General features: G+C 48.5%; 9 protein-coding genes across 9 annotated transcripts; 6 read left to right on the top strand and 3 right to left on the bottom strand.

Moving 5' to 3' along the window:
* Positions 1-82: 82 nt before the first annotated feature.
* Positions 83-1,885, bottom strand: N7520_002133 (GMC family oxidoreductase; the record flags this gene model as incomplete). Its single annotated transcript, XM_057136068.1, has 3 exons — positions 83-1,029; positions 1,079-1,792; positions 1,846-1,885. 3 exons carry the CDS (start codon positions 1,883-1,885, stop codon positions 83-85), a joined length of 1,701 nt encoding a protein of 566 aa, XP_056998754.1.
* Positions 1,886-4,814: 2,929 nt separating this feature from the next.
* N7520_002132 (uncharacterized protein) lies at positions 4,815-5,810 on the top strand (the record flags this gene model as incomplete). Its single annotated transcript, XM_057136067.1, has 1 exon — positions 4,815-5,810. One exon carries the CDS (start codon positions 4,815-4,817, stop codon positions 5,808-5,810), a length of 996 nt encoding a protein of 331 aa, XP_056998753.1.
* Positions 5,811-6,267: 457 nt separating this feature from the next.
* On the top strand, positions 6,268-6,831 carry N7520_002131 (uncharacterized protein; the record flags this gene model as incomplete). The annotated part of the gene is made up of 1 exon (XM_057136066.1): positions 6,268-6,831. The coding sequence occupies one exon, from the start codon at positions 6,268-6,270 to the stop codon at positions 6,829-6,831; it is 564 nt and encodes a 187-aa protein (XP_056998752.1).
* A 221-nt stretch (positions 6,832-7,052) lies between these two features.
* Positions 7,053-8,402, top strand: N7520_002130 (M20 family metallopeptidase; the record flags this gene model as incomplete). Its single annotated transcript, XM_057136065.1, has 3 exons — positions 7,053-7,145; positions 7,196-8,132; positions 8,185-8,402. The coding sequence occupies 3 exons, from the start codon at positions 7,053-7,055 to the stop codon at positions 8,400-8,402; spliced, it is 1,248 nt and encodes a 415-aa protein (XP_056998751.1).
* Positions 8,403-10,856: 2,454 nt separating this feature from the next.
* Positions 10,857-15,018, top strand: fphA (putative sensor histidine kinase/response regulator; the record flags this gene model as incomplete). The annotated part of the gene is made up of 2 exons (XM_057136064.1): positions 10,857-13,953; positions 14,000-15,018. 2 exons carry the CDS (start codon positions 10,857-10,859, stop codon positions 15,016-15,018), a joined length of 4,116 nt encoding a protein of 1,371 aa, XP_056998750.1.
* Positions 15,019-15,871: 853 nt separating this feature from the next.
* N7520_002128 (uncharacterized protein) lies at positions 15,872-16,863 on the bottom strand (the record flags this gene model as incomplete). Its single annotated transcript, XM_057136063.1, is given in 2 exon segments — positions 15,872-16,769; positions 16,781-16,863. The coding sequence occupies 2 exon segments, from the start codon at positions 16,861-16,863 to the stop codon at positions 15,872-15,874; spliced, it is 981 nt and encodes a 326-aa protein (XP_056998749.1).
* An 890-nt stretch (positions 16,864-17,753) lies between these two features.
* On the top strand, positions 17,754-18,098 carry N7520_002127 (uncharacterized protein; the record flags this gene model as incomplete). Its single annotated transcript, XM_057136062.1, has 1 exon — positions 17,754-18,098. One exon carries the CDS (start codon positions 17,754-17,756, stop codon positions 18,096-18,098), a length of 345 nt encoding a protein of 114 aa, XP_056998748.1.
* A 520-nt stretch (positions 18,099-18,618) lies between these two features.
* Positions 18,619-19,883, top strand: N7520_002126 (uncharacterized protein; the record flags this gene model as incomplete). Its single annotated transcript, XM_057136061.1, has 3 exons — positions 18,619-18,642; positions 18,706-18,941; positions 18,998-19,883. 3 exons carry the CDS (start codon positions 18,619-18,621, stop codon positions 19,881-19,883), a joined length of 1,146 nt encoding a protein of 381 aa, XP_056998747.1.
* A 217-nt stretch (positions 19,884-20,100) lies between these two features.
* On the bottom strand, positions 20,101-21,361 carry N7520_002125 (uncharacterized protein; the record flags this gene model as incomplete). The annotated part of the gene is made up of 4 exons (XM_057136060.1): positions 20,101-20,489; positions 20,535-20,720; positions 20,769-21,144; positions 21,191-21,361. 4 exons carry the CDS (start codon positions 21,359-21,361, stop codon positions 20,101-20,103), a joined length of 1,122 nt encoding a protein of 373 aa, XP_056998746.1.
* Positions 21,362-21,641: the final 280 nt, after the last annotated feature.

Genomic DNA, 21,641 nt, shown 5'->3' with positions numbered 1-21,641 from the left:
TTCGTACCGTGATCAGATGAAGACCTTGATTTAAGTAGACTGAAAGGATCATGATTGTCTATTCCAGGCCGAGATACTTCTATCACTGATTCAATCCATACTCCTGGATCAAAATATCAGCACATGTAGCTCCTGTCACATACGCCGTCGCCTGTGTATGATTATTCGTCAACACGGGCACAACGCTCATATCCGCAACGCGAAGATTGTCAACCCCAAATACCCGGAACCGATGATCGACCGCCGCATGGATGTCCCCTTCTTTGCCCATCTTCGCCGTTCCAGTCATGTGCCAGGCGGATGCCACATTGGCCTTCCAGAATTTAAGAATGTCTTCGTCGTTGTCAGATTCTGGCGCGACCAACGTGGATACCGTATCCTTTGAAAAAGATGGGTGTCGTGTTACCTCCCGGAGGTGTTTGTAGATCTCGATGACTGCACGCTGATCGAATGGGTGCTCCAAAACCTTGGGATCGAAAAGAAGGGGATCATCTGGTTTCGCCGACTGCAGTCGTACCTCCCCGGTAGACTGCTCGTTCATCAGTAAAGCGATCAGGCAGATGTAATCGTAGTCCTGAAATAGCTGAGGGATTGTATAGTGAACCGGAAACCCGCTGATAAGCTCCCAGTGTGGGATTGTATCCTTATTCATAAATTCCTGGACCGAAGCTGGAAGGTCCTTGAACTCTTTCAAGGAGGTTACCTTGTCGGATTTGAACCATCCACATGCGATCTGACAACCGTATCGGGTCCAGGGCCCTGTGCGGTCTTTCTCCCATTGGGCTAGTGCGGCATCCATGGCGGGCTCCGAGCCATAGAATTTGTTACGGTCGCATGTCTCGGGGTTTCGCGTGAGAATTAACGGCACAAAGAAGTGGTCTTTGAGACCCTGGCCGATGGCGGGTAGGTCTTGGATCACCGGGATGTCGAACTTGTCCAACTCGGCGGCTGGACCAATTCCTGAATGCATCAAGATTTTAGGCGTATCGAGTGATCCAGTTGATAAGATAACTTCCTTGCTGGCGAAATCTGCGGTATGTCAGTTTCTATAGATAGATGTTTGGTCGGTAGTACTTACACTTCTTGCCTTGGGTCTCAACACCAACTGCCTTTTTATCTTGCAAGACAATTCGCTGTACCGGGGAATCCGTGATAATGACCAAGTCATCAGACGCACCACTCAACAGATCAACTCCAGTTGTTCTGCGTCCTTTGCCAGCGGAGTTGATCATCAAACTCATACCAAGAGGATTCCCAGAATTATGATCCAGATTTCGCTCCAACCCAGCATCCTCCAGCGCATCCAAAATAAGAGGCAAATCCTGTTCCCATTCCTTTGCATATCCAATCAACAAACCACCTCGATCTCCATGATCTTTCCCCCTGGGCTGTGCATACTTCTGGTTCTCAGGAAGATCAATAGACCCATCAAACAATTCAAGATCTTTAAACCGCTTCTTCATTGCTTCCCAACCAAATGTCTCATCGCCAACATCCTCAGCCCAAGTATCATAATCGTCTTTCGCGCCAAAAGTGTAAACACCAAAGTTAATCGCAGATCCTCCCCCCAGTCCCTTCCCGCGAGAGTAATCAATAATCCGCTCGTCGCATGCAGCTTGAGGGGTTGTTTTATATCCCCAGTTCATTTTCTCGTTCAGAAAGGTTGTCCAGCGCTTACCATCTACGCGTTGGGAATAGTCGTCGTTTTTCCCGCCCGCTTCTAGCAGGAGTACGCGGGGTTTGGCGGCGGACTTGCTGAGTGATGCTGCGAGCGCACATCCTGCAGGGCCAGCTACAGAATGTCAACTAGGGGCTAGTATTACCTGGGTGTATTGGTGGAATTACCTCCGACAATAATGAAATCGTAAGCCTCCTGCTCCACCATTTCGAAAAGCGATTTGTGAATCTGGGTTATGTATGCACCTATGTTGGGCTTAGGTAGGTCAGGAGACGTAGTGATGAGCACCAGAACTGTCAGGCAGCTGGGGCTTTTTATTATGTATATTGGGAATGATTGCGGAATGTCCAGGTGGGACAGGCTAGGTAATACCAAGTGCTTATTTCACCGCTCCAACGATGGTCGTTGATTTGGGGCTTACCCCTCCCCAATGCACATTCCGAAGAGAGTAAGCTTGGTGGGGGAATAGTGTGATTTATTGGTGGAATTGGTATGGCCTGCAATCTTGGCGCATAGAGATAGGTGATCATTGGCGAAGAAGTAGATAATGAGGGTGAACACATGCATGGGGCTCTTGGCGTTATTTGAGTCTTTCAAGGCTGAGAGTGTTGATACTATGATTTTATTTGAGCACAAATTCTATTGAGACTTGATAGAGAATGGTTTTAGGGTCGATCGTGAATTGGCATATAACTAAGAAAGAAAGCTGAAATGGAAGGTCGTTGGCGTTCTTCTGAGAACGTCTAAGATTGACCTTAGGCATCTGTTCCGAATCTATTAATTAAACATCGCAGGCTTGCATCGTCAGTATTCTTTTCCAGCGTCTCCAACTTCCACGCCTTCAACTCTGTTTCCTTAACTCCAAATGCAGCCTAAATTCCATGGAGTAATAACGACGTCTCCTCCCAAGAGAAGTCGATGTTCAGGCCAAAGAAGGATCTTCTTAGTTCTTATCTTCAATCTTTACATTGGCCAAGTCAGCAGTACCGGCATCTAAAAAGCGAGCTAATGCATGGTCATAGGCAGACAGGAGCGACCCGCCGTTGTAGATATTGGCCATATCTGCCGTCACCAAAGACGGTCCGAATGCTTCCATGGCAAGAAAACTCTCGCCATCTGCCAATTTATAATCCCGATGACGTTCAGATCACAATCAACCATTATGTGATTTACCTTGTCATCTACGTGCTTGAGAAAGAATTGTTTCGTACCCACAGCCACTAACCCAAAGCTTGGTGCTTCTTTCAGGAGCTGAGTCTGGATCTGGGCTTTCCGGCATGGAAACACTAGATAAGCATTCCCAGGGAAAGATGTGAAAAGCTGACAGTCCGCGATTAGAGTCATGTCCTGATCCACACATGAGATATAGTAGACTCTGACCGTGTCGAAGGGTCAGCATTGTGTTCACTTCGGCATGTATGTTGGCTTCGAATGCTTCGTCTAAAGTAGGCTTGTAGGTGTATTTAAAAAAGATATGAATGATTGAATGTACCATGTCAACGCGCTTATGAGATGGCGGGTGACGATGGATTCGGCAAAGATGGCAATTACATTGTTCGCAGGGAGTAAAGTCTCGGACAGTTGTTAGCTGACATCCTAAAGGCACAAGCGAAGAATCGATCAAGTGTGGAGATCATGGTGTGTTCCGAAGTTTGGGATGAATTGATAGAGCGGGGTATGTTTACTGGATTTTCAGCCAGATGCGATGTATCAATTTCTTGATCATCTTCTAGACTAGAATCGTGAATTGAGTCTATCGTGCATTTTGCGTCGATACCCTACATCCTAGTGGGGAGACCCTTCAACTGGATGGGGCCTACCGGTATTAATCGTGAATGACTGGAACAGGAACAGTCCACGGGCGGAAAACTTGGAAGAATTCCATATCTATCTGCACGGTTTACAGGTATGAATGTAGAGAGTTTCGGTAAGAATTCTTTTACCACTTTGCATCAGAACCAGCGGGTCTGTTAGTCTATACCCACGATGTGGATCCCTAACTGTGAATGATAACTCGAGGAAAGTCTCCTTCAAATAGTGTGAAGACCAAGTCATGAATACAATCAAATATGAGACTAACCTGGAACCCAACGGCTCTTCGGCTCTTCCCGGGCTTGCTGCAGCCATGCGATTAACTAGCGACCAATACCAATGTCATATTGGTAATAGGTCGATCCACAACACTATAGGGCAATTACTAGCGTGATGACCAGGTGGGAGCTTTTGCGATCATCATCATCATCATCATTGCGTCGGCTCCGAGCCAAGCCTATCCCATAGCCGAGGACCGATCGTTGTGGTGTTCACTTGCTCCATGACGATCATCACCCACCAATTAAATGAAGATCTAACGTTAACCCCGAAATCCCCGTACAGTATGCAGTAAACATCGCGGGCATAGGCAATTAGAATTTCCAAGAGAATATCTAAGCAATAATCTCTGTCCAAGAATCCCCAAGAATCTCCAAGATCCTTTGTCCCCTGGTTTGAAGTGGCGAAAAAAACCCGAGGCGGGAAAAAGCCGGCCAAAGCCGAGTTCAAACCTTGACGAGCTTCCTGTTGCAGATTAGTGGCTTTTTCCCCAGAAAATCTGGATGAAGAGAATTCACTGGAATTAACGGGTTTTGATTTCTCATCTTCAGGCGAATACTCTGTAAAGGTGAAGAATTCGATCGAACTGGCTCGTGCGGCCGAATCACCTAATCATACCTAAAGTGGATTCTGGTCATCCACTTTTTACTCCATCTTTTCTCCTCTTTTTTCGCCGTTTTATCCAGAGGCGAACGGGTGCCACTCGGCATATATATGGGGGGAACTGGGGAAGATAGTTCACACTTCCCAACCTCCTACTCTTAAACCTCTCCCCACCTTCCAACCTCTCTCTTCTCACTCCCTTCCTCCGCTCTCGGTAGCTAAATTTACATTTAGCGGCATTTGCGCATTATTGGGAACGGCATTGAGAACCCACTTCTCGGTCGTTAACACTCCTTCACGAACCTATTCCTGCCCTATCAATCGAGATGTTCGCCTAGGAAGATCATGGCGGTGAAATTGATTCTCTTCAACAAGTTACGCATACGATCGGACTTCCTTAGGGAAGGAATCACGACCTTCACGCTACCTTGACAAGGCCATCATGGTCAACGAACTCGATGAGCTACCCGATGGCCTCATCGGGGGCTACCACGGCCACAGCCTCACCGTGCGCATCTTGATGATTGTCTTTTCCTCAATCGCCCTGTACAATGCCATCGAATTGTTCATTTTAATATTTCTCACCTTTCAATCCTATCGCGGCCTATATTTCTGGACCATGCTTCTGTCCGTCGCCCTTGGTGTCATCCCCCACTCGATCGGCTACATCCTGGAGTTTTTCGCTCTGGCTCCGCTCTGGCTGTCCTTGACCCTGTCAACCATTGGGTTCTATGTCATGGTGCCCGGACAGTCCGTCGTCCTCTATTCGCGACTACATCTGGTTGTGCAGAGTCGACCCGTCTTGCGCTTTGTGCTCTGGCTCATTATCGTTGACGCGGTTATTCTCCTCATTCCCACCACCGTCCTGACCTTTTCCACCGCCTACATCCAGACCGAACCGTACATCAGGGGATACAATGTGATGGAGCGCTTGCAGTTGGCCTGGTTCTGTTGCCAGGAGTTTGTCATCTCCGGAATCTACATCTTTGAGACCGTCAAATTGCTCCAACTCATGCCAGATAAGGATCAGCGCCGGACTAGAATCATGTACGAGCTGCTAGCCATCAACTTTGTCATCATTCTCCTAGATGTCGCCCTGCTGGTGGTGGAGTACATCGGCTTCTACTCGCTGCAGACCACTTTGAAACCCATGGTGTACAGCATCAAACTGAAACTGGAGTTTGGTGTCCTTGGAAAGCTTGTCTCATTGGTCCAGACCTCACGGTCGACACCGACTTCTGCAGAGCAGGACGAGTTTCCGCAATTCGTGGACCCGAGTCAGCTCACCACTGACGTCACGCACGCGGCCCCTATTGATCGTGTACCGCGCGGGATGCGCGCATGGAATACCATCTCCATGGAAAGTTTACCAATGTCCGAGCGGATGCGTTCATCGACGCGATCCAGAGTGTCCAGCGACAGTGCCAAACCATCTTGATCTACCGACTTTTATTTAATCGTCCAAATTCCTATATGACTTTTGAACTCTGTGAATACAGAGAGAAATAAGCTCGTCGCGATCAACGCGACACCCATCAGCTTCGCTGCATTCGCGCGAAAGCCTCACGCTGCCAATGAGGCGCGAAAGTACCTGCAAACATAGCAGATTCAGCATATTGCAAATGCAAGTGCACATACCGATCGACCCAACTCGGGTCTTTGACTACCTGTCGTGTATAATCCCATCTGTTGATATATAGCCATTTACCATGGCTCTTTCGGATGTGTATAATTATGAAAACTGTAATCGAGTATCAAAGTTCATTTTCGGATATATTATACTTCATGGGTTATCCCTTACTACGATGTTATGACGAAATTGGACAGGATTCCTACTTATTAGGTACGATTCATAAAAGCAACCCCAATTACTTTTCTACACATGTGTTAGCACCATGCAGGGAACAGTCTTCATCCACCGCGGGTCCTACGAATCCATCACGGAAAATGCCTCCCCGGGTCTTCGATTTCTCAACCGCTTCCTCCCAGCTGTGGAATCAGTCAACCCAACACAAGACCCCATCGGCTCGTTTTTTAAATCTAATGCCTTCATCATAATCGGCAGTAATCCTTCCAGACCAGCGCAGCCGGCGACGCACTATGAATCCCAAAGTCGATACCTATCCTATTTTCACCACTACCTCCACGTAGCCTGGGACATGGACCTTACTCTGAATTCATTCAATCTGAATACGGAAAGCCATGATCCTCATAATTCGCATATGAAACGCACAGTCATGTTCGAGGCCACATCCGAGACAATCTTCAAAGATGACCCGGATCAGTTTTCGATCAAAACCTGCGAATTCAATATCCTCGACTTGGAGGGGACCGCGGAAAATCTACAAATCGTCGAGATGCGCATGTTTCTCGATGCAAAACCTATACAGGCCCGTGCTGCTTCATTGACAAGGGCATCAGCATTTGGTGAATCGCAGAGAGAGGCCGATGCAGAGTAATATTTTCGTTTGTCACACAGCGGAATGGCGGGATCGCATCTAATCTTATCGGGCTTAGTTTCGTTCAAGCTTGTTATCTTGCGGGGTTGAGGTGGCATACTGATTGCCGATCGGCAATAGCGTCGTATCGGGTTATCAGCCTAATGAAGAGCTGCTCATAAATAATGGGGCCATTTCCCGCCAATTGGAGTTTGTGATTTGGTCAAATCGCTTGAATCAGAATGCAGTCTGTACAGAGTCAGCAAAGTGTCATCAAAAAGGTCCGTGAGGTCCTGGACAAGTATGAGCCTCGGCTCAGCGAGATTAATCAAAAGGTAAGCAGAATTGAATTCAACGGACTAGACACTGCATCTAATATTGACAGATCTGGTCCAATCCTGAACTCGCCTTTGAAGAACATGATGCCCACGATAACATTTGTGCATTCTTCGACGCCCTCGCGAATGGATACACAGTAAAACGCCACGCATATGGCGTCAACACTGCGTTCGAAGTGAGCTACACGCATGGCCAGGCTGGTCGCGTAGTCGCCTTCAATGCAGAGTACGATGGCCTACCTGGTATGGGACATGCTTGCGGTCACAACCTGATTGCCACAAGCTCGATTGCATCCTTTCTGGCTACCACCGAGGCAATGAAGGCCCTCTACTCCGACACCACTGGATTCTCGGTCCGGTTACTAGGTACCCCAGCTGAAGAAGGCGGTGGCGGCAAAGTCAACCTTATCGATGCGGGCGCGTACAAGGATGTTGATGCCTGTCTTATGGTTCATCCTTACCCTATCCTATCTGGTGCACCGGACCTATTGAGCTCCGCGTCAGACTCAAGTCAATACCTTGCGATTAACTCGGTCGAGGTTACGTACACGGGTAAACCGGCCCATGCATCTGCTGCACCTTGGGAGGGAATCAATGCCCTGGACGCTGTTGTCGCGGCCTACGTGAATATCTCCATGCTCCGGCAGCAGATCCTCCCCACGCAGAAAATTCATGGTGTGGTCTTGAGAGGTGGTGAGAGACCTAATGTTATTCCTGCATCTACTACCGTCGAGTATTATATTCGATCGGAGACGAAGGAGACTCTGGACCCGTTGACCGAGCGCGTGGTGAAATGCTTTGATGCTGCCGCTACTGCGACTGGGTGTAGCGTCGAGTATAAGTGGGCGCCTTCGCACACGGATATGAAGGTCAACAAACCTATTCGTGATAGCTATACCTCAGCTATGAATGCTATGGGGTATAAGACTATCGCTGATGCGGTGGGACAGGAGGGTGGGTTGAGTGGAGGATCTACTGATATGGGTGAGTTCAATTTTTTGACAATTATGCATTTATTAACATTTGAATAACTTAGGCAACGTTTCTTACGAGGTTCCTGGATTCCATGGAGGATTCTATATACGCACCGATGGGGTTAACCACACACCTCAATTTACTGCTGGTGCTGGCTCTGAAGAATCGTTTCAACGCAGTTTAGCTTGTGCTGCTGGTATGGCTGTAGTGGGATGTCGTGTTCTGGTAGATGATAAATTCTCATCGGCTATTAAGGTGGACTTTCAGAAGAAAAAGTGAGCTACTAGTGGGACTAGAAGTGCACAAATAGACCTCGATTCGGAATTTTACCTAGACAGTAACACCCTAGTGGCCATCTCATACTGGAAATCTTTGAAACTTTGCCGCAGTTCTCTTCCGAGGGTAACCTTCGCATCTCCAGACTTAGATGTAGTTGGCAATGCAGATCAGTCTCCCCGCAACGGAAAGCGAATTGGCTAAATGGCCATTCTTATTGGTCGTTTATTTAAGCCTCACTCCTCACCTCAGGGATCCACTGCAGAATAGACGGGATTCTGTATTGGTAGGTAGAAGCGATGTGGAGGTCCGTGAGAAGCTAGTCTTCTTTTAGGGTAAGTTGGTCGGGTATCTCCTCCGCAACTTTGACTCGGTAGAAATTCAATCTTATAGCTTATGGTATTTTCCATATCATTTTTTCATGGCGCTCTGGAAGCTCATCCATCTTCCACACATTCCACTCTCCAAATATCCAGACTTACTCTCGCGACATTCACCAAAATGGATCAACCATATTCTACCAGTCCTGAAGGCTGACAGGGTCGCAGTATCATGGAAAGCCTGGTCGACCGACTCTGGCGACGCGGACGAGAGCGTGGAAGAACCGAGCGTGGAAAAATACAAGATACACTGCTGTATGAGCCTCTTATTTAGACGCTATGTTTTGTCTAGAAGTGTAGAAACTCTACGACGGCAAAGATTAATTAAAGGAGAAGACAGTATTTATTATGGAGGACAGCGAGTCGTTGGGATTGTGCGAATGGCCATGCCTGCGATACCCGTGGTATTATTGCACCCACGACCCCCGGACAAAGCACTCCAGTGCTGACAATCAGTCCTCGGGCTCGGAACAAGGGATCCAAGTGGAATATGGATCTGCTCCCCCATCAGACGGTAAGTGAGACAGACACCCAGGACATTAGAGGCTCCAACTTGTGGTATATGTATGGATTCTCTTGCATTAGATGATGAGATGATGACATTACCATGTGCACATTGGTTTTATACTGAGTGCACTGGCTCATGGTTTCGAGAGGGCCGGAGCTGTCCGATGTGTTGTCGACCTTTTGGCCAATTGGAGCTAACCGAACTTCTGACGGAACCATAGATCTACCCACTGATATATCTGGAATCCATATTGAATTGACAGATGAAGTTCCTTTGATGAGGGCGTGCTCTACGGATATTACTATCCTCCGAGTGATGAACACCTTAGCTGAGTTTATGTATGGTTCTTCGACCAACGAATACTGAAGGGCTGTACAACATATGAAGGTGAGAGACTTGAAACTAGGACATTCTGCTTTGCTCAAACCAGGCTTTGAGTTCGGACTGAAGATATAGACATTGGTAGAATGTATACTTTTTCTATAAACATGCTCATGTGTAGAGCATACAATCTGATTTATCTGCACCCAATCCCATCGTTCGGGCGATACATACAAAAACCTGGATCAATGTTCACTTCGTTTCGCATTCCTTCGATATATAACATCATTAACATCGATCCCGATACTGTATGACGTGAACTATTTTTGTTCCCTTTCTTGCGATGGTATTCGATACGTGGCAAATCCACTGATATTGTCTGCAAGTGGATCAATCTAGCTGAATCGCCGAGTACTCGGCCGGCGATTTGACAACACAAACCACATTGATGATATGGGCCCACAACAGTTCACTAGATAATGTCATAGTGCATGGTACCTTGAACGATTGAAACATCCCCAGTATGATGATGATGTCATGGAAGAAATCTTGGGTACAATCTGCGCCATGTTGCGCCATCGAATCATGATGATGATCAAAGTCTCCACTTTAGAAAATGGAAAATTGTGATTCGATTGATTCGCAGTGGGGGGGAAACCCTTGAATTTGCCACACCTTACTCGGTACCGAGTAGACCACTAGTTCAGCCACAGCGGACTCTATGTGGCAGATCCAGTAAATGGGTAAGAATGGACTCCATTTAACGCGTACCTAAGACCTACTTGGGAATTTTAGATGGAAATATGCTGACATAAGCAAAGCCCCATTCTCCACAAACAAAAGTTGACAGAAAGCACTGACCGCCCAGCTTTGCCCCTCAACAATCTCCGCCTCGGGATTTTCTCCAGATCTTGGGATCGTCATCTTGTGTATTCCTAGGATCGTCACACCTGGTGTGTGTGGATTTCCTCATGCCAACTGCAAGGATCCACTTGGTTTCCATCACTCATCTAGTGGATCATCGATGACTGCGGTCGGATTGTGCATTCATCATAAAGAGACTCCGGCCTCCCGGCCTCACTTTCGTAGCCTTTGCGCTGCCAGAATTTAGGAATCGCAAAAACCCAACAGCGCCTATCGACAGTACAGCACGAATGCACTGGATTGGATTACGATTACCCTTTATTCGCCCTATAATCGGGCCTCGATCCCACCCCCACCCCCCTAAATCGGTCAAATCTAGACACCATGTCTGAGAATTCTCGACCAGGGACCCCACGGAAACGATCAGAGACTGTCGCAACTCCTTCCCGGCCAGCATCGATGGAGTCTTTGCACAATGGATTCGAAGGACGAGATCGGTCGCAGTCGGTCACACAGTCGGAGGGCTCACAAGTTCCTAGTGCGGGATTCGACAGTATTGACCGAGTGTTCCCCATCCGATCTGTGGTCTCCGTTGACCGGAAGGCCGCTGACCAGGCTGCACATGCGAGGTCTACAGTTTCACCGACTCGCGAAGGCGCAATGCAATACCCGATCATCGATACCCAAACCTGGAATGAATTAAATTCCCAATCCTCGCAACCCCGATCCGAACCAGGGCTAACTGTGCCGACCGATACAACTCGACTTGAAACACATGCCACCAACGATGCAACAGAGTTGGCAGCGCGCTCGATGGCGTCTCACGTTATCCAACACCCGGAGGAATATGCCAGGCAAAAAAGTGACAGCCAGTCGGGAAGCACCAACACCGCCATGCCGGCATCTCAGCAAGCAGCAAAATCCGATGAACCTAACAGTCTTGTTACGTCTCGATTTACCCACGTCATGACCAAGAGTGGTCATGCAGTGATCACGGGAAGGCATGGCGAATCATTCCAATACTGTGAGGATGAGCCTATTCGAATTCCCGGCGCCATCCAGTGCTTCGGAGTCATGATCGCCTTGCGCGAGGAGGCTCCAAATAGGCTTGTGGTGCGCGTCGTCAGTGAAAATTCGGAACAGATAATGGGTTATACGCCCAAACAACTCTTTGAAGTGGAGAATTTCTGTGATGTGTTGAGCGATGATCAGTCTGACACATTCCTCGACCATGTTGATTTCGTCCGTGATGATGCCTATGACCCCAGCGTAGATGGGCCAGAGGTCTTTATCTTGTCTATTCGAACTCCAGCGGGGGAGGCCCGTCGTCTCTGGTGTGCGACACATGTTAGTCCTTCTCAAAAAGACCTGATCATATGTGAGTTTGAATTGGAGGAAGATGAGCGCAATCCACTGAACGTCGACGGACGTGCCACTCCGGCAACCCCTACCGATACGATGGGTGCGGTTCCGACCCCGGAGCAATTTGCTGCAAGTACGATCAACACCAGCCAACCGTTACGGGTTCTTCGCAACGCCCGACGAAGGAGAGGTGAAGCTGCTGCGATGGATGTCTTTAGCATGTTCACTCAGATTCAGGAGCAATTAAGTCGGGCCAACGATTTGGATCAATTGCTCAACACGACTGCTGGCCTGGTCAAGGAGCTCACTGGTTTTCATCGTGTGATGATCTATCAATTTGATAGTAGTTGGAATGGCCTGGTCGTGGCCGAGCTTGTGGATCCTAAAGTCTCCGTTGATCTCTACAAGGGTCTCCATTTTCCTGCATCCGATATTCCTGCACAGGCCCGTGAACTTTATAAGATCAACAAGGTCCGACTTTTGTACGATCGGGACCACATCACGTCTCGCCTTGTGTGCCGGTCATTGGAAGACCTGGAAACTCCCCTGGATATGACCCATGCCTTTTTGCGAGCCATGTCCCCTGTCCACGTCAAGTACCTCGCGAACATGCAGGTCCGTTCGTCCATGTCAATCAGTATCAATGCTTTCAATGACCTCTGGGGTTTAGTATCCTGCCATTCTTACGGAACAGCGGGCATGCGCGTCTCATTTCCTATTCGAAAGATGTGCCGGTTACTGGGAGACACGGTCTCACGGAACATCGAGCGCCTTTCCTACGCAACTCGCCTGCAAGCAAGAAAGCTGATCAATACCGTCCCCACGGAGGCTAATCCTTCTGGCTATATTATTGCCTCGTCGGACGACCTTTTGCAACTTTTTGATGCAGACTACGGTGCCCTTTCTATTCGCGATGAAACCAAAATTCTCGGCGACACCACCCATTCGCAGGAGGTCCTTGCATTGCTGGAGTTTATTCGAATGCGTCAGATAAACACGGTGATGGCTTCGCATGACATCATCAAAGACTTCCCAGATCTGCACTATTCCCCGGGACTCCGAGCAATATCTGGGCTGCTATATGTCCCCCTCTCTACTGGCGGCAGTGACTTTATTGTATTCTTCCGCAAAGGACAGCTCACAGAAATCAAATGGGCTGGTAATCCATATGAATCCGCAAAAAGAAAAGAAACAGCCGGATATTTGGAACCTCGTGAAAGTTTCACAGCCTGGCGAGAAACAGTCCTGAGTCAGTCACGTGAATGGTCCGAAACAGATGTTGAAACCGCTGCGGTCCTGTGCCTTGTCTATGGTAAATTCATCAAAGTTTGGCGACAAAAAGAAGCTGCTATGCAGACCTCTCAACTCACGCGGTTACTTCTCGCCAACTCTGCTCATGAGGTTCGCACTCCTTTGAATGCCATCATCAATTATTTGGAGATTGCGTTAGAAGGAGCTTTGGATGCGGATACCCGTGAAAGCTTGACAAAGTCACACTCGGCTTCCAAGTCCCTCATTTACGTCATCAATGATCTTCTAGACCTTACAAACACAGAGACGGGTCAGGACCTTATCAAGGATGAAGCATTCGACTTGAAATGCACTTTACAGGAAGCATTTGATATGTTGTCTGGAGAAGCCAAGCGCAAGAGCATCTCCTTTTCCATGTCTATGCAACCTGGCCTGCCTTCCAAGGTTCTTGGCGATCAAAGGCGTATACGCCAAGTCTTTTCAAACCTTATGTCCAATGCTATTGAACAGACCGCATCTGGTGCAGTCATTGTAGAAATGTGGCGGTCCGCTAACCAAGACACAAGCGACCATGTTGCAGTGGAGATGATGGTTGTGGACACCGGTGCGGGGATGTCGAAAATGAAGCTCGAGACACTTTTCACGGAACTGGAACAAGTTTCGACCGAAGGGGAAGATAACAGACACGCTATGGAGGATCATCATCAAAAGCGTGTTCTTGGCTTGGGACTTGCCCTTGTAGCCAGGATTGTATACAATATGAGAGGTCAGCTGGGAGTTAAATCCGAAGAGGGTAAGGGCAGTCGCTTCAAGGTGAAAATGCAATTCCGTCTACCGGAAGGATCCTCAACTGAGACTCCTGAGGCTGGTCTCCCCCCCTCACGCGGCTATACCTCCCACGCCCATGATCTCAGACCAGGAATTTACTCTGACTCGTGGTAACTCGGAACGGCAAGAGTCCAGGCGACGAAGTACGGAGAGTTTGCGATCTGGAGCCAGCTCCCGTAGTGGGCGAAGCCAGGCCGATCGGCTGATCAGCGCCATACAGGAGCCGCCACTTGGTCAAGGACCCCCGAGTGAGAGCTCTGATCTAAGCAGGTTCAGGCATTCTACCAGTCCCCAGAGCTCGGGATATATGGCCTCTATGGGTTCACCACCCTTAAATTTCAGACAGGCATCAAATGCAGATCCTCTTGCCAGCCTCTCCACCGTGACACATACACCACCGACCACCCTACAACCCATGGTGTCTCCGCCGATACCGGGTACAGAAAACATCACGGACTCAGGTGTGCCATTGGGGCCTGTTCGAATTTCCGAGCGCAAACCTAGGCAACCCTCTTCTCATTTGAACCAGGAGCAATCCTACTTCCCTCCTATGCCTCTGCGTGTCGACACATGTGAGACCATCTCAACTGTGGGGGAATCGTCTACATCAGCATCAGTAGCCCAAAGCTCTTCACAACTTCTGAGTGTATTGGTTGCGGAAGATGATCCCGTCAATAGCAAAATCATACATAAACGCCTAACCAAGCTGGGCCACACTGTTGAGCTGACAGGTAATGGTGAAGCCTGTGCAACCGCATTCGCCGGTCGCAGCGGAGACTTTGATGTCATCTTGATGGACATTCAGATGCCCATCGCCGATGGCTATGCCGCCACCCAGATGATTCGTGACTTCGAATCCAAGGCCGGCCCTGAGGCACTCTCCAACGTAGCCCGGAGCAATTCCCGCATTCCCATTTTCGCTGTTTCAGCTTCACTTTTGGAATCTGAGAGACAGAGATATATCGATACTGGATTTGATGGCTGGGTCATGAAGCCCATCAGCTTTTCTCGATTGAATATGCTTTTCAGTGGCATATTTGAAACCGAGGCCAGAGAGCAAGCCACCTATAAATCAGGTCATTGGGAGAATGGTGGGTGGTTCTGAGCATCTCCGCATTTCCCACATCTCTCTTTATCGAGTTTATGACCATCAAGGGCAGGCAATACCCAGACGTTGCATGCATTCCAGTGCCGTTTCCCACGCATGCACGAGGCTGTTTCACTATCAAGGCTTGCGAGCCTGATTTACTCATCACCATCGCCACCACCTATTATACGTTATTATTTATCTTCTTTTGTGTCCATTTGTTTTTGCGCGCATGAGGAAATACGGAAATACCCAAACGTCGGATGTTTTTCATGGATATACGATTTTCTCATTTTGTCAACTTGTTTTGCGTTCTGCATGACCAGACATGTACACGCTAAATGCCTGGAGCCTTTCGGTGTTTTTGCTTTTGATATGATTTGGGACAAAAACATATACCCAATTTCTTATTCACATTTGTTCTCTTCTCCCTGTTGCGTTGGGCTAGAGATGGGTGTGATCTCAGCTACTTCTATCCCCTCTACATTGTATCATACTGAACCGACAGCACTTGAGACTTGCACTTGGCATACCAGAAGATCAACAAATATCGAACACAAACATGAACATAAACAATTGAAATTATAAGGAACGATCCAACCAGATTAGATAGGAAATTGTATCGCTGAAGGGTATAGAGCTAGGAAGAGAATGCCACCCAATAAGTGCAAGTACCACCAAGGAAAGAAATACGAAATAAGGAAATTCAACCGACTCGGTCACTCGAAAAAGATGAGGACTTTTGTATCCAACATGCTCGCTTTGCTGACTCCATCAGTCTCATCTCCGCAGTAGACTTTGTGTCCGCCGACCCAACCCTCGGTCGACCACATTTCTCTGCAAATGAATCCGGAATAGAACACGAACTCACTTAGGAGATGATATTCTCAACAGACGCTGTTTCCCGTAACGCCTGATGGAAGTCATACGTGGAATTCCCCACCGAAGGACGACGAGACACAGGATTGATTTCGACCAAAGGAGATGGCGACTCGATATCATGACAAGTGCGCGATGCCGCCGATGCCATCGTGAATATGTTCACATCAATCGATTGGCGTGGACAAGCCGATCCGCTGTTGCACATGCATGAAGTTGTGCGAGTCAACGAGCGCAGACGTTCGAGGATGAAGAATTCGAGTATCAGTTGGAAGCTGTAGCATACGGTCTTGAAGCTGACTTCCAGCCAATGGATTTTGAATTCTGCGATCAATAGGAAAATGCTCAATGCCACGACTATAATGTTGACTATGATCAGGTGGACGATTACTTTTCGGCCTTCGCGGCCTCGGGCTTCGAGGACAGGTTTTAGGGCGCGCAGGGCTTCGTAGATGTAAATTCCGCTGATGACAAAATCCTGCATGCAGAATCCGACCACTTGGATTCGGTCGTAGATGTGTGCGGCGCGCAAGAATTGGCTATGGCCACCATTGACCGCCAGTAAGAGGATTGACATCGGGACGTGGAAAATAAACACATTGATGATGATCATCCACAAGACCCAGCGGAAAGATTGTGGGTCGGAGGAGGCAACGAGATGGAGACGAGAGTATAAGACGACGGCCTGGCCAGTGACCATGGCATACCAGCCGATGAGAAATGGGAGAGCCACGCTCATGCTAGAGGCTACCTCCATGTAACGAATTTGGGCTGGAATTGCATGCACCAAGATGCCCCATGATGCCACTTGTAGGCTCCAGAAATACAGGCCGCGATAGTGGGTGAAATGGTTGAATGCAGACACGCCGACTTCAAAGCGTTCCATACTCCTACTGCAAACATGGCCACCACCTCCAGGGCGAGGAAGTTTTCCATGAGCAACTTGCTCACCTGCGGAGGCACGTAGGCTACGGCTGTGTCCATGATGCCAGGGGGTAAACATAGGAGGCTTTGATTAGGACAAACGGAGAATGGAAACGACAGGAAGGAGGGCTAGGGCCAGGGCCGGGCTTTTAGATTGATCGGGTCCTTGACACCCAGTCATGGCGTCAGCAACACGGGTTGTATTGTGGACCTAAGATCTTGCAGATCATGTATTATGTTCTTATCTTGGGAGATCATCTGTTTTGACGATCTATGGGGATCAGACTGTCGAGTCTTCGGAATATCCGCACAAAGACAGAGCCTCTCGTCACAAAACCAACAGAACGTGGACATCATAATTGGCGCCTCAAAGCGAGCCGACTTTCCTGGAAAGTGTAATGATAGACTATCAGTGCGCCAGACAGGGATCTGGGTGGCGCTTGAAATATGGAACAAAGAAAGATCCACGGGAGTTGTGCACCTGTCAATTTTCGGTTGTCAAGGCGTTGAGGTTTGAGAATCCAGGCCTGGGCTTTAGATTTTGAGATTTTATCGGGGTCTTTCGGGGACCATTCAGCCGTTGTCAGATCTGTTGATCTTGCGTCAGATGGAAGGTTGTGGTTGACGGATGACCTGGCTTGATTGAAACAAATGAACATTAAAGCCATGACCTTCCAAAAGAGTAACGGCAGTTGATATGATGTCAAACGGTCGAAGGTTAAACTGAAGCAGGATACCCTGTCCTAAGTGCCGCGTATAGGGAGGCGAGTAGCGGCCAAGTGAACAGATCCCCCAAAAACCGGGAATTGCTCCAAATACCCCCTAGATTACTCTTGTACATGTGCAAGAATAACCAAATTGGGAGCGGAGCTCGCATGACTCTAGGTTGTAATGGCATGCCCACCTTGCATCCATCAATCCATTTCGCCTCCTACGCCTGTCCTCAGCTCATGGCTTCGCGACTTGAGATCGATACCGGTGAAGAGACTGGCGCATCAAATATTGCACGTGATGCTAGAATCGAGCGTCTTTTCCTAGATGCCACGGATATTGCACTGGACTCACCCTCGACTATTCTGCAGCAATTCCTCAGCTTAAGGTCCGTCATATCTACCACCTCATCGTTCAGTATCCGTTTCCAAAAGGCGCGTTTTGAACCCCATCTGCAAGCAATCAATCAAATCGGCGGAGGCCTACAAGGCACCATTTTGGAAGTCATTTGGAAAGATCACGTCCTCAAGAAAGAAAATATAGGCAACGAGTCACGACATTCAAATCTACGACGTGAATTTTAAACACATCAGCGTTCTTCGGCAACTAGCCCGACATTGTTTGCAGCATTTTAGTAGGGATACATCGATGCTGATAGTGTTATCTTGTCAACCAAGCAGCTGAACGATAGGTTCAGCATGGAAGACTTTAAGCACGAGTATGAGGAATATGCCGAAGACGTTCTGTATGAGCCTATTCACCAAATAACCATTCTTACCTAGTTTACATTATTCTACATCTTTACCAACCTTGGAGCCAATTCTCAACTATGATAGTATAAATTATGACAAGTGAGCCTAGTAGGCTTGCATAGTAAATATATTTGTTGCCTTTATGTAGTTGAGCACCTTCGTTGGGCCTAGCACGGCCAAGGCAGAATGCACTACATTGGCCATGTGAGCACTTTCTATGACTTTTTTCCTGATCGTGTATTGTCATAGTTGAAGTTCGTAGAGTAAATGTAGATGTGGTCCGTGCGTCAACCAAACATACCAAACCTACTCAAGTCAAGTTCCCTGATCTTCTACAAAGTTGTTACTCAACATGGTCTCTTTTTGGCCCTGGAAGGTAAGTGTTTTGATTGTATCTATTTGCATAGTATGATCTCAGAAGTCTAACTTACATTACTAGGGCGATGACAACTCGGCCGCATCCTTCGAAAAGACACTATCGACCTTGTCGACCAAGATCGCCCAGACCACCACTCGCCTCGATCAGCAGCGCCAAAGCTCCCGTCGCTTCAAAGCTCTTTGGACTCTTTACTCTACCTTTGCCTACCTATTTTACTCCATCATACTTGCGCTGGTTCTAGGATGGGAGAGCTGGGGCGTGAAGGAGTATGCCGCCATCGCCGGCGGCCCCGTTCTGTAAGCTTCGCCACCTCCTAGAGCGGGATCAATCACTAATCCGAGCTTCGAAACAGTATCTACGGGGTACGAACAACCAGCGCCCGTCTGTTTGAATACCGGATCTCCAAGGGCCAGCGTGGTCTAGACGACCTACACAAACAACGCGAGGAGACCATTGAGAAGCTCAAGGTCGCTACCAAATACAACTCCACGCAACAGTTACTCGAGAAGTATGGCGGCGAGTCTCCCAAGCAATCTCCCAGTCCCAAGGCCGAATCCAAACAACAAAGACAGGCCAACCCACAACCACCCGCACAACGGACAGGACTTCCTCCTCCCCCGACCGCGAACATTCGCCGCTCTCCAATGCCCAGCGGTCCGGAAAATGCCATGCCTCCCTCGTATCAGGCTCAACAACAGCCGCAACAACCCATCCCTGCTACTTCTTCGATCCCACAAACGCCTGTCGATGAGCCGGGTTTTGCGCCCAACGCATTCCCAAGCTCAGGCCAGTACATCGAACAACCGCACTGGTACGACCGTCTATTGGACGTGCTGCTAGGCGAAGATGAAATGCAGCCACGCAACCGCATGGCCATGATCTGTTCGGACTGTCGCCTGGTCAACGGCCAGGCACCTCCAGGTATCAAGACTCCCGAAGAGCTTGGCCGCTGGCGATGTGGAAGCTGTGGAGCGTGGAATGGCGTTGAAAGCGAGACTACTCAGATTTTGTCGAGCTTACGCCAGGGATCTGTCGCAGAAGCTTGGGAAGCAGGTCCCAGCGTGGAGGCAGATTCGCAGTCACAGCCGGAGGAGCAATCTGGTGACATGACTCCGCCCAAGGAAGACCAGAGTACCGACTCGGATACTTCACAGAAGTCGGTCGATCAGGAACCTCAGGAACAGGTGGAACAGGCGGAGCCTGTGCGCCGATCCACACGTGGCAAGGCGAAGCAGTAGACGGCTTATGCACATATCATTCCGGTTGATCTTGCGAATTCAACATTAGTTTTGCTGATTCGCTATTTTTTATATAACCACAGGCTTCATGATCAAGGAGTTTCCGGATTAGTGCAATGTACAGTACACGTAGTAACTTAAAAGTTATGAACTTGGTATCTTTTGGTCTAATTATGCGCAAGAATATTATAACATTGGTATGTATACAAAATCGACATTAGACCCTGTCGAGGGGTAGATGAGCCTGTGGTGCATCTTCGTGATGTGTCGATGCAGTACCCGTTGATAAACCAGCCTCGTAGCTTAACCTCACTTCTGTTGTTTTCATAATACCCCCTTCTGCGAGATTCTCCTCACTATCCTTGCCCTCAAACACACTCACGAAGTTGGAAGTCGTATGTTGTACTTGGAGCTTGGAGCGGGGGTAGGATTTCAGTTCGGTAGATCGACCATGGTGGTTTGTATGTGTCCGGGTGGTAGATTTGACCGATGTCAAGAGACGGTGGAAGATAATCATGAGAAGAGGTCGAATAGGAGGGATGCAGCCGACAATGAAGACGACCCATTTTTCGGTTTCATTCAGGAAGATCAGCTGGGCCATGTAATCTGACTTGTTAGTAAACATATATCTGCATCTCGGGCTTCACATACATGTTATATCTTCCGTTTCTGCTAGCACTCGTAGAGTCGTCGTCTTGACAATAGCACACACACATGCTGCCACTCCCAGACCCATCAAAACACAAAGGCCGATTTTGACTCTTTGGTTGAGTCGCACATTCCAGAAGAACAGGACTGGGTATAGAGCGAGGGTGAGATCGCACAATGCGGAAAAACCTTTACCATTGATCAGCATTGCTCATGAATGCAGTGGACAATACTCACTGCCCTGGAAATATCCAGTCCGCTGGTTTCGCACTCTCCCGTCGCAGGTCCCTGGTAGTGAATCCTGCCATAGCTTCGCACTGGGGTCGCATTGGGTCCAAATCATAGCTATAGTGACACAATTGACTACCATGTTACTGGCAGCGACTCCCCATAAGAAGAATACCTTCTTCCGACTCTCGGGGCCATGAATTTGTTGCATGAATGCCACGATGGTCAGTTTTCCAAGCCCCGTGGCGATGATTCCGAGTGACTGGTTGATCCAATTCCACTTTATAGCGTTGGTGATTTCCGTCTCGGTGAGATCTGATTTATGTGCCCCCAGTCCAGAATTGACACCAAGTCCAAGGAATACTGATCCGATCATGCCAATAATCTGCTCTATTAGTATAAGCTGCGAGAAATGATAAGAAATGACATACAAAGGTGACAAGACTTAGGTATAGATCACCCCGGATATGTCGAGTGATGCGCCATGTCGTATATATGCGGGCTAGGAGGAGAAACAGGGCAACGCTGCCTTCAATGACGGTCAGGATCACCAGACTCTTGCCATTACTAGCTAAGGCTGCCTCTGCGCCTGGATTCGTCATCTCCTAGAAAGAATTGAATTGCCAGAGGAATCAATTGCTCATAGGAAGATGAATGGAGAGAAACAACGTGGAGAGTCAATCTAATTTAAGAGAGTTTCTCACAAAGAGTTGAGCCCTGGTATGCTCCACTGATCATACGGCCAGAACTGGGGTACCGAGGTCCACCTTGCTGGGTATCTCGCTTTTGTATGGCTTGTCCCTGCAGGGATCGGACCTCAAAAATGGGCAAGCCGCAAAGCTGAGAGGCCAGAGCCGTGGGAGGAATCGAGGACCCCATCTC

This window comes from Penicillium odoratum (assembly GCF_028828045.1).
Source record: "Penicillium odoratum strain IBT 22623 chromosome Unknown utg000002l_segment0_segment0, whole genome shotgun sequence".
NCBI lineage: Eukaryota > Fungi > Ascomycota > Eurotiomycetes > Eurotiales > Aspergillaceae > Penicillium > Penicillium odoratum.
Note: the sequence above shows the minus strand (reverse complement) of the source record. Positions and strands in the feature narration are given on the sequence as shown.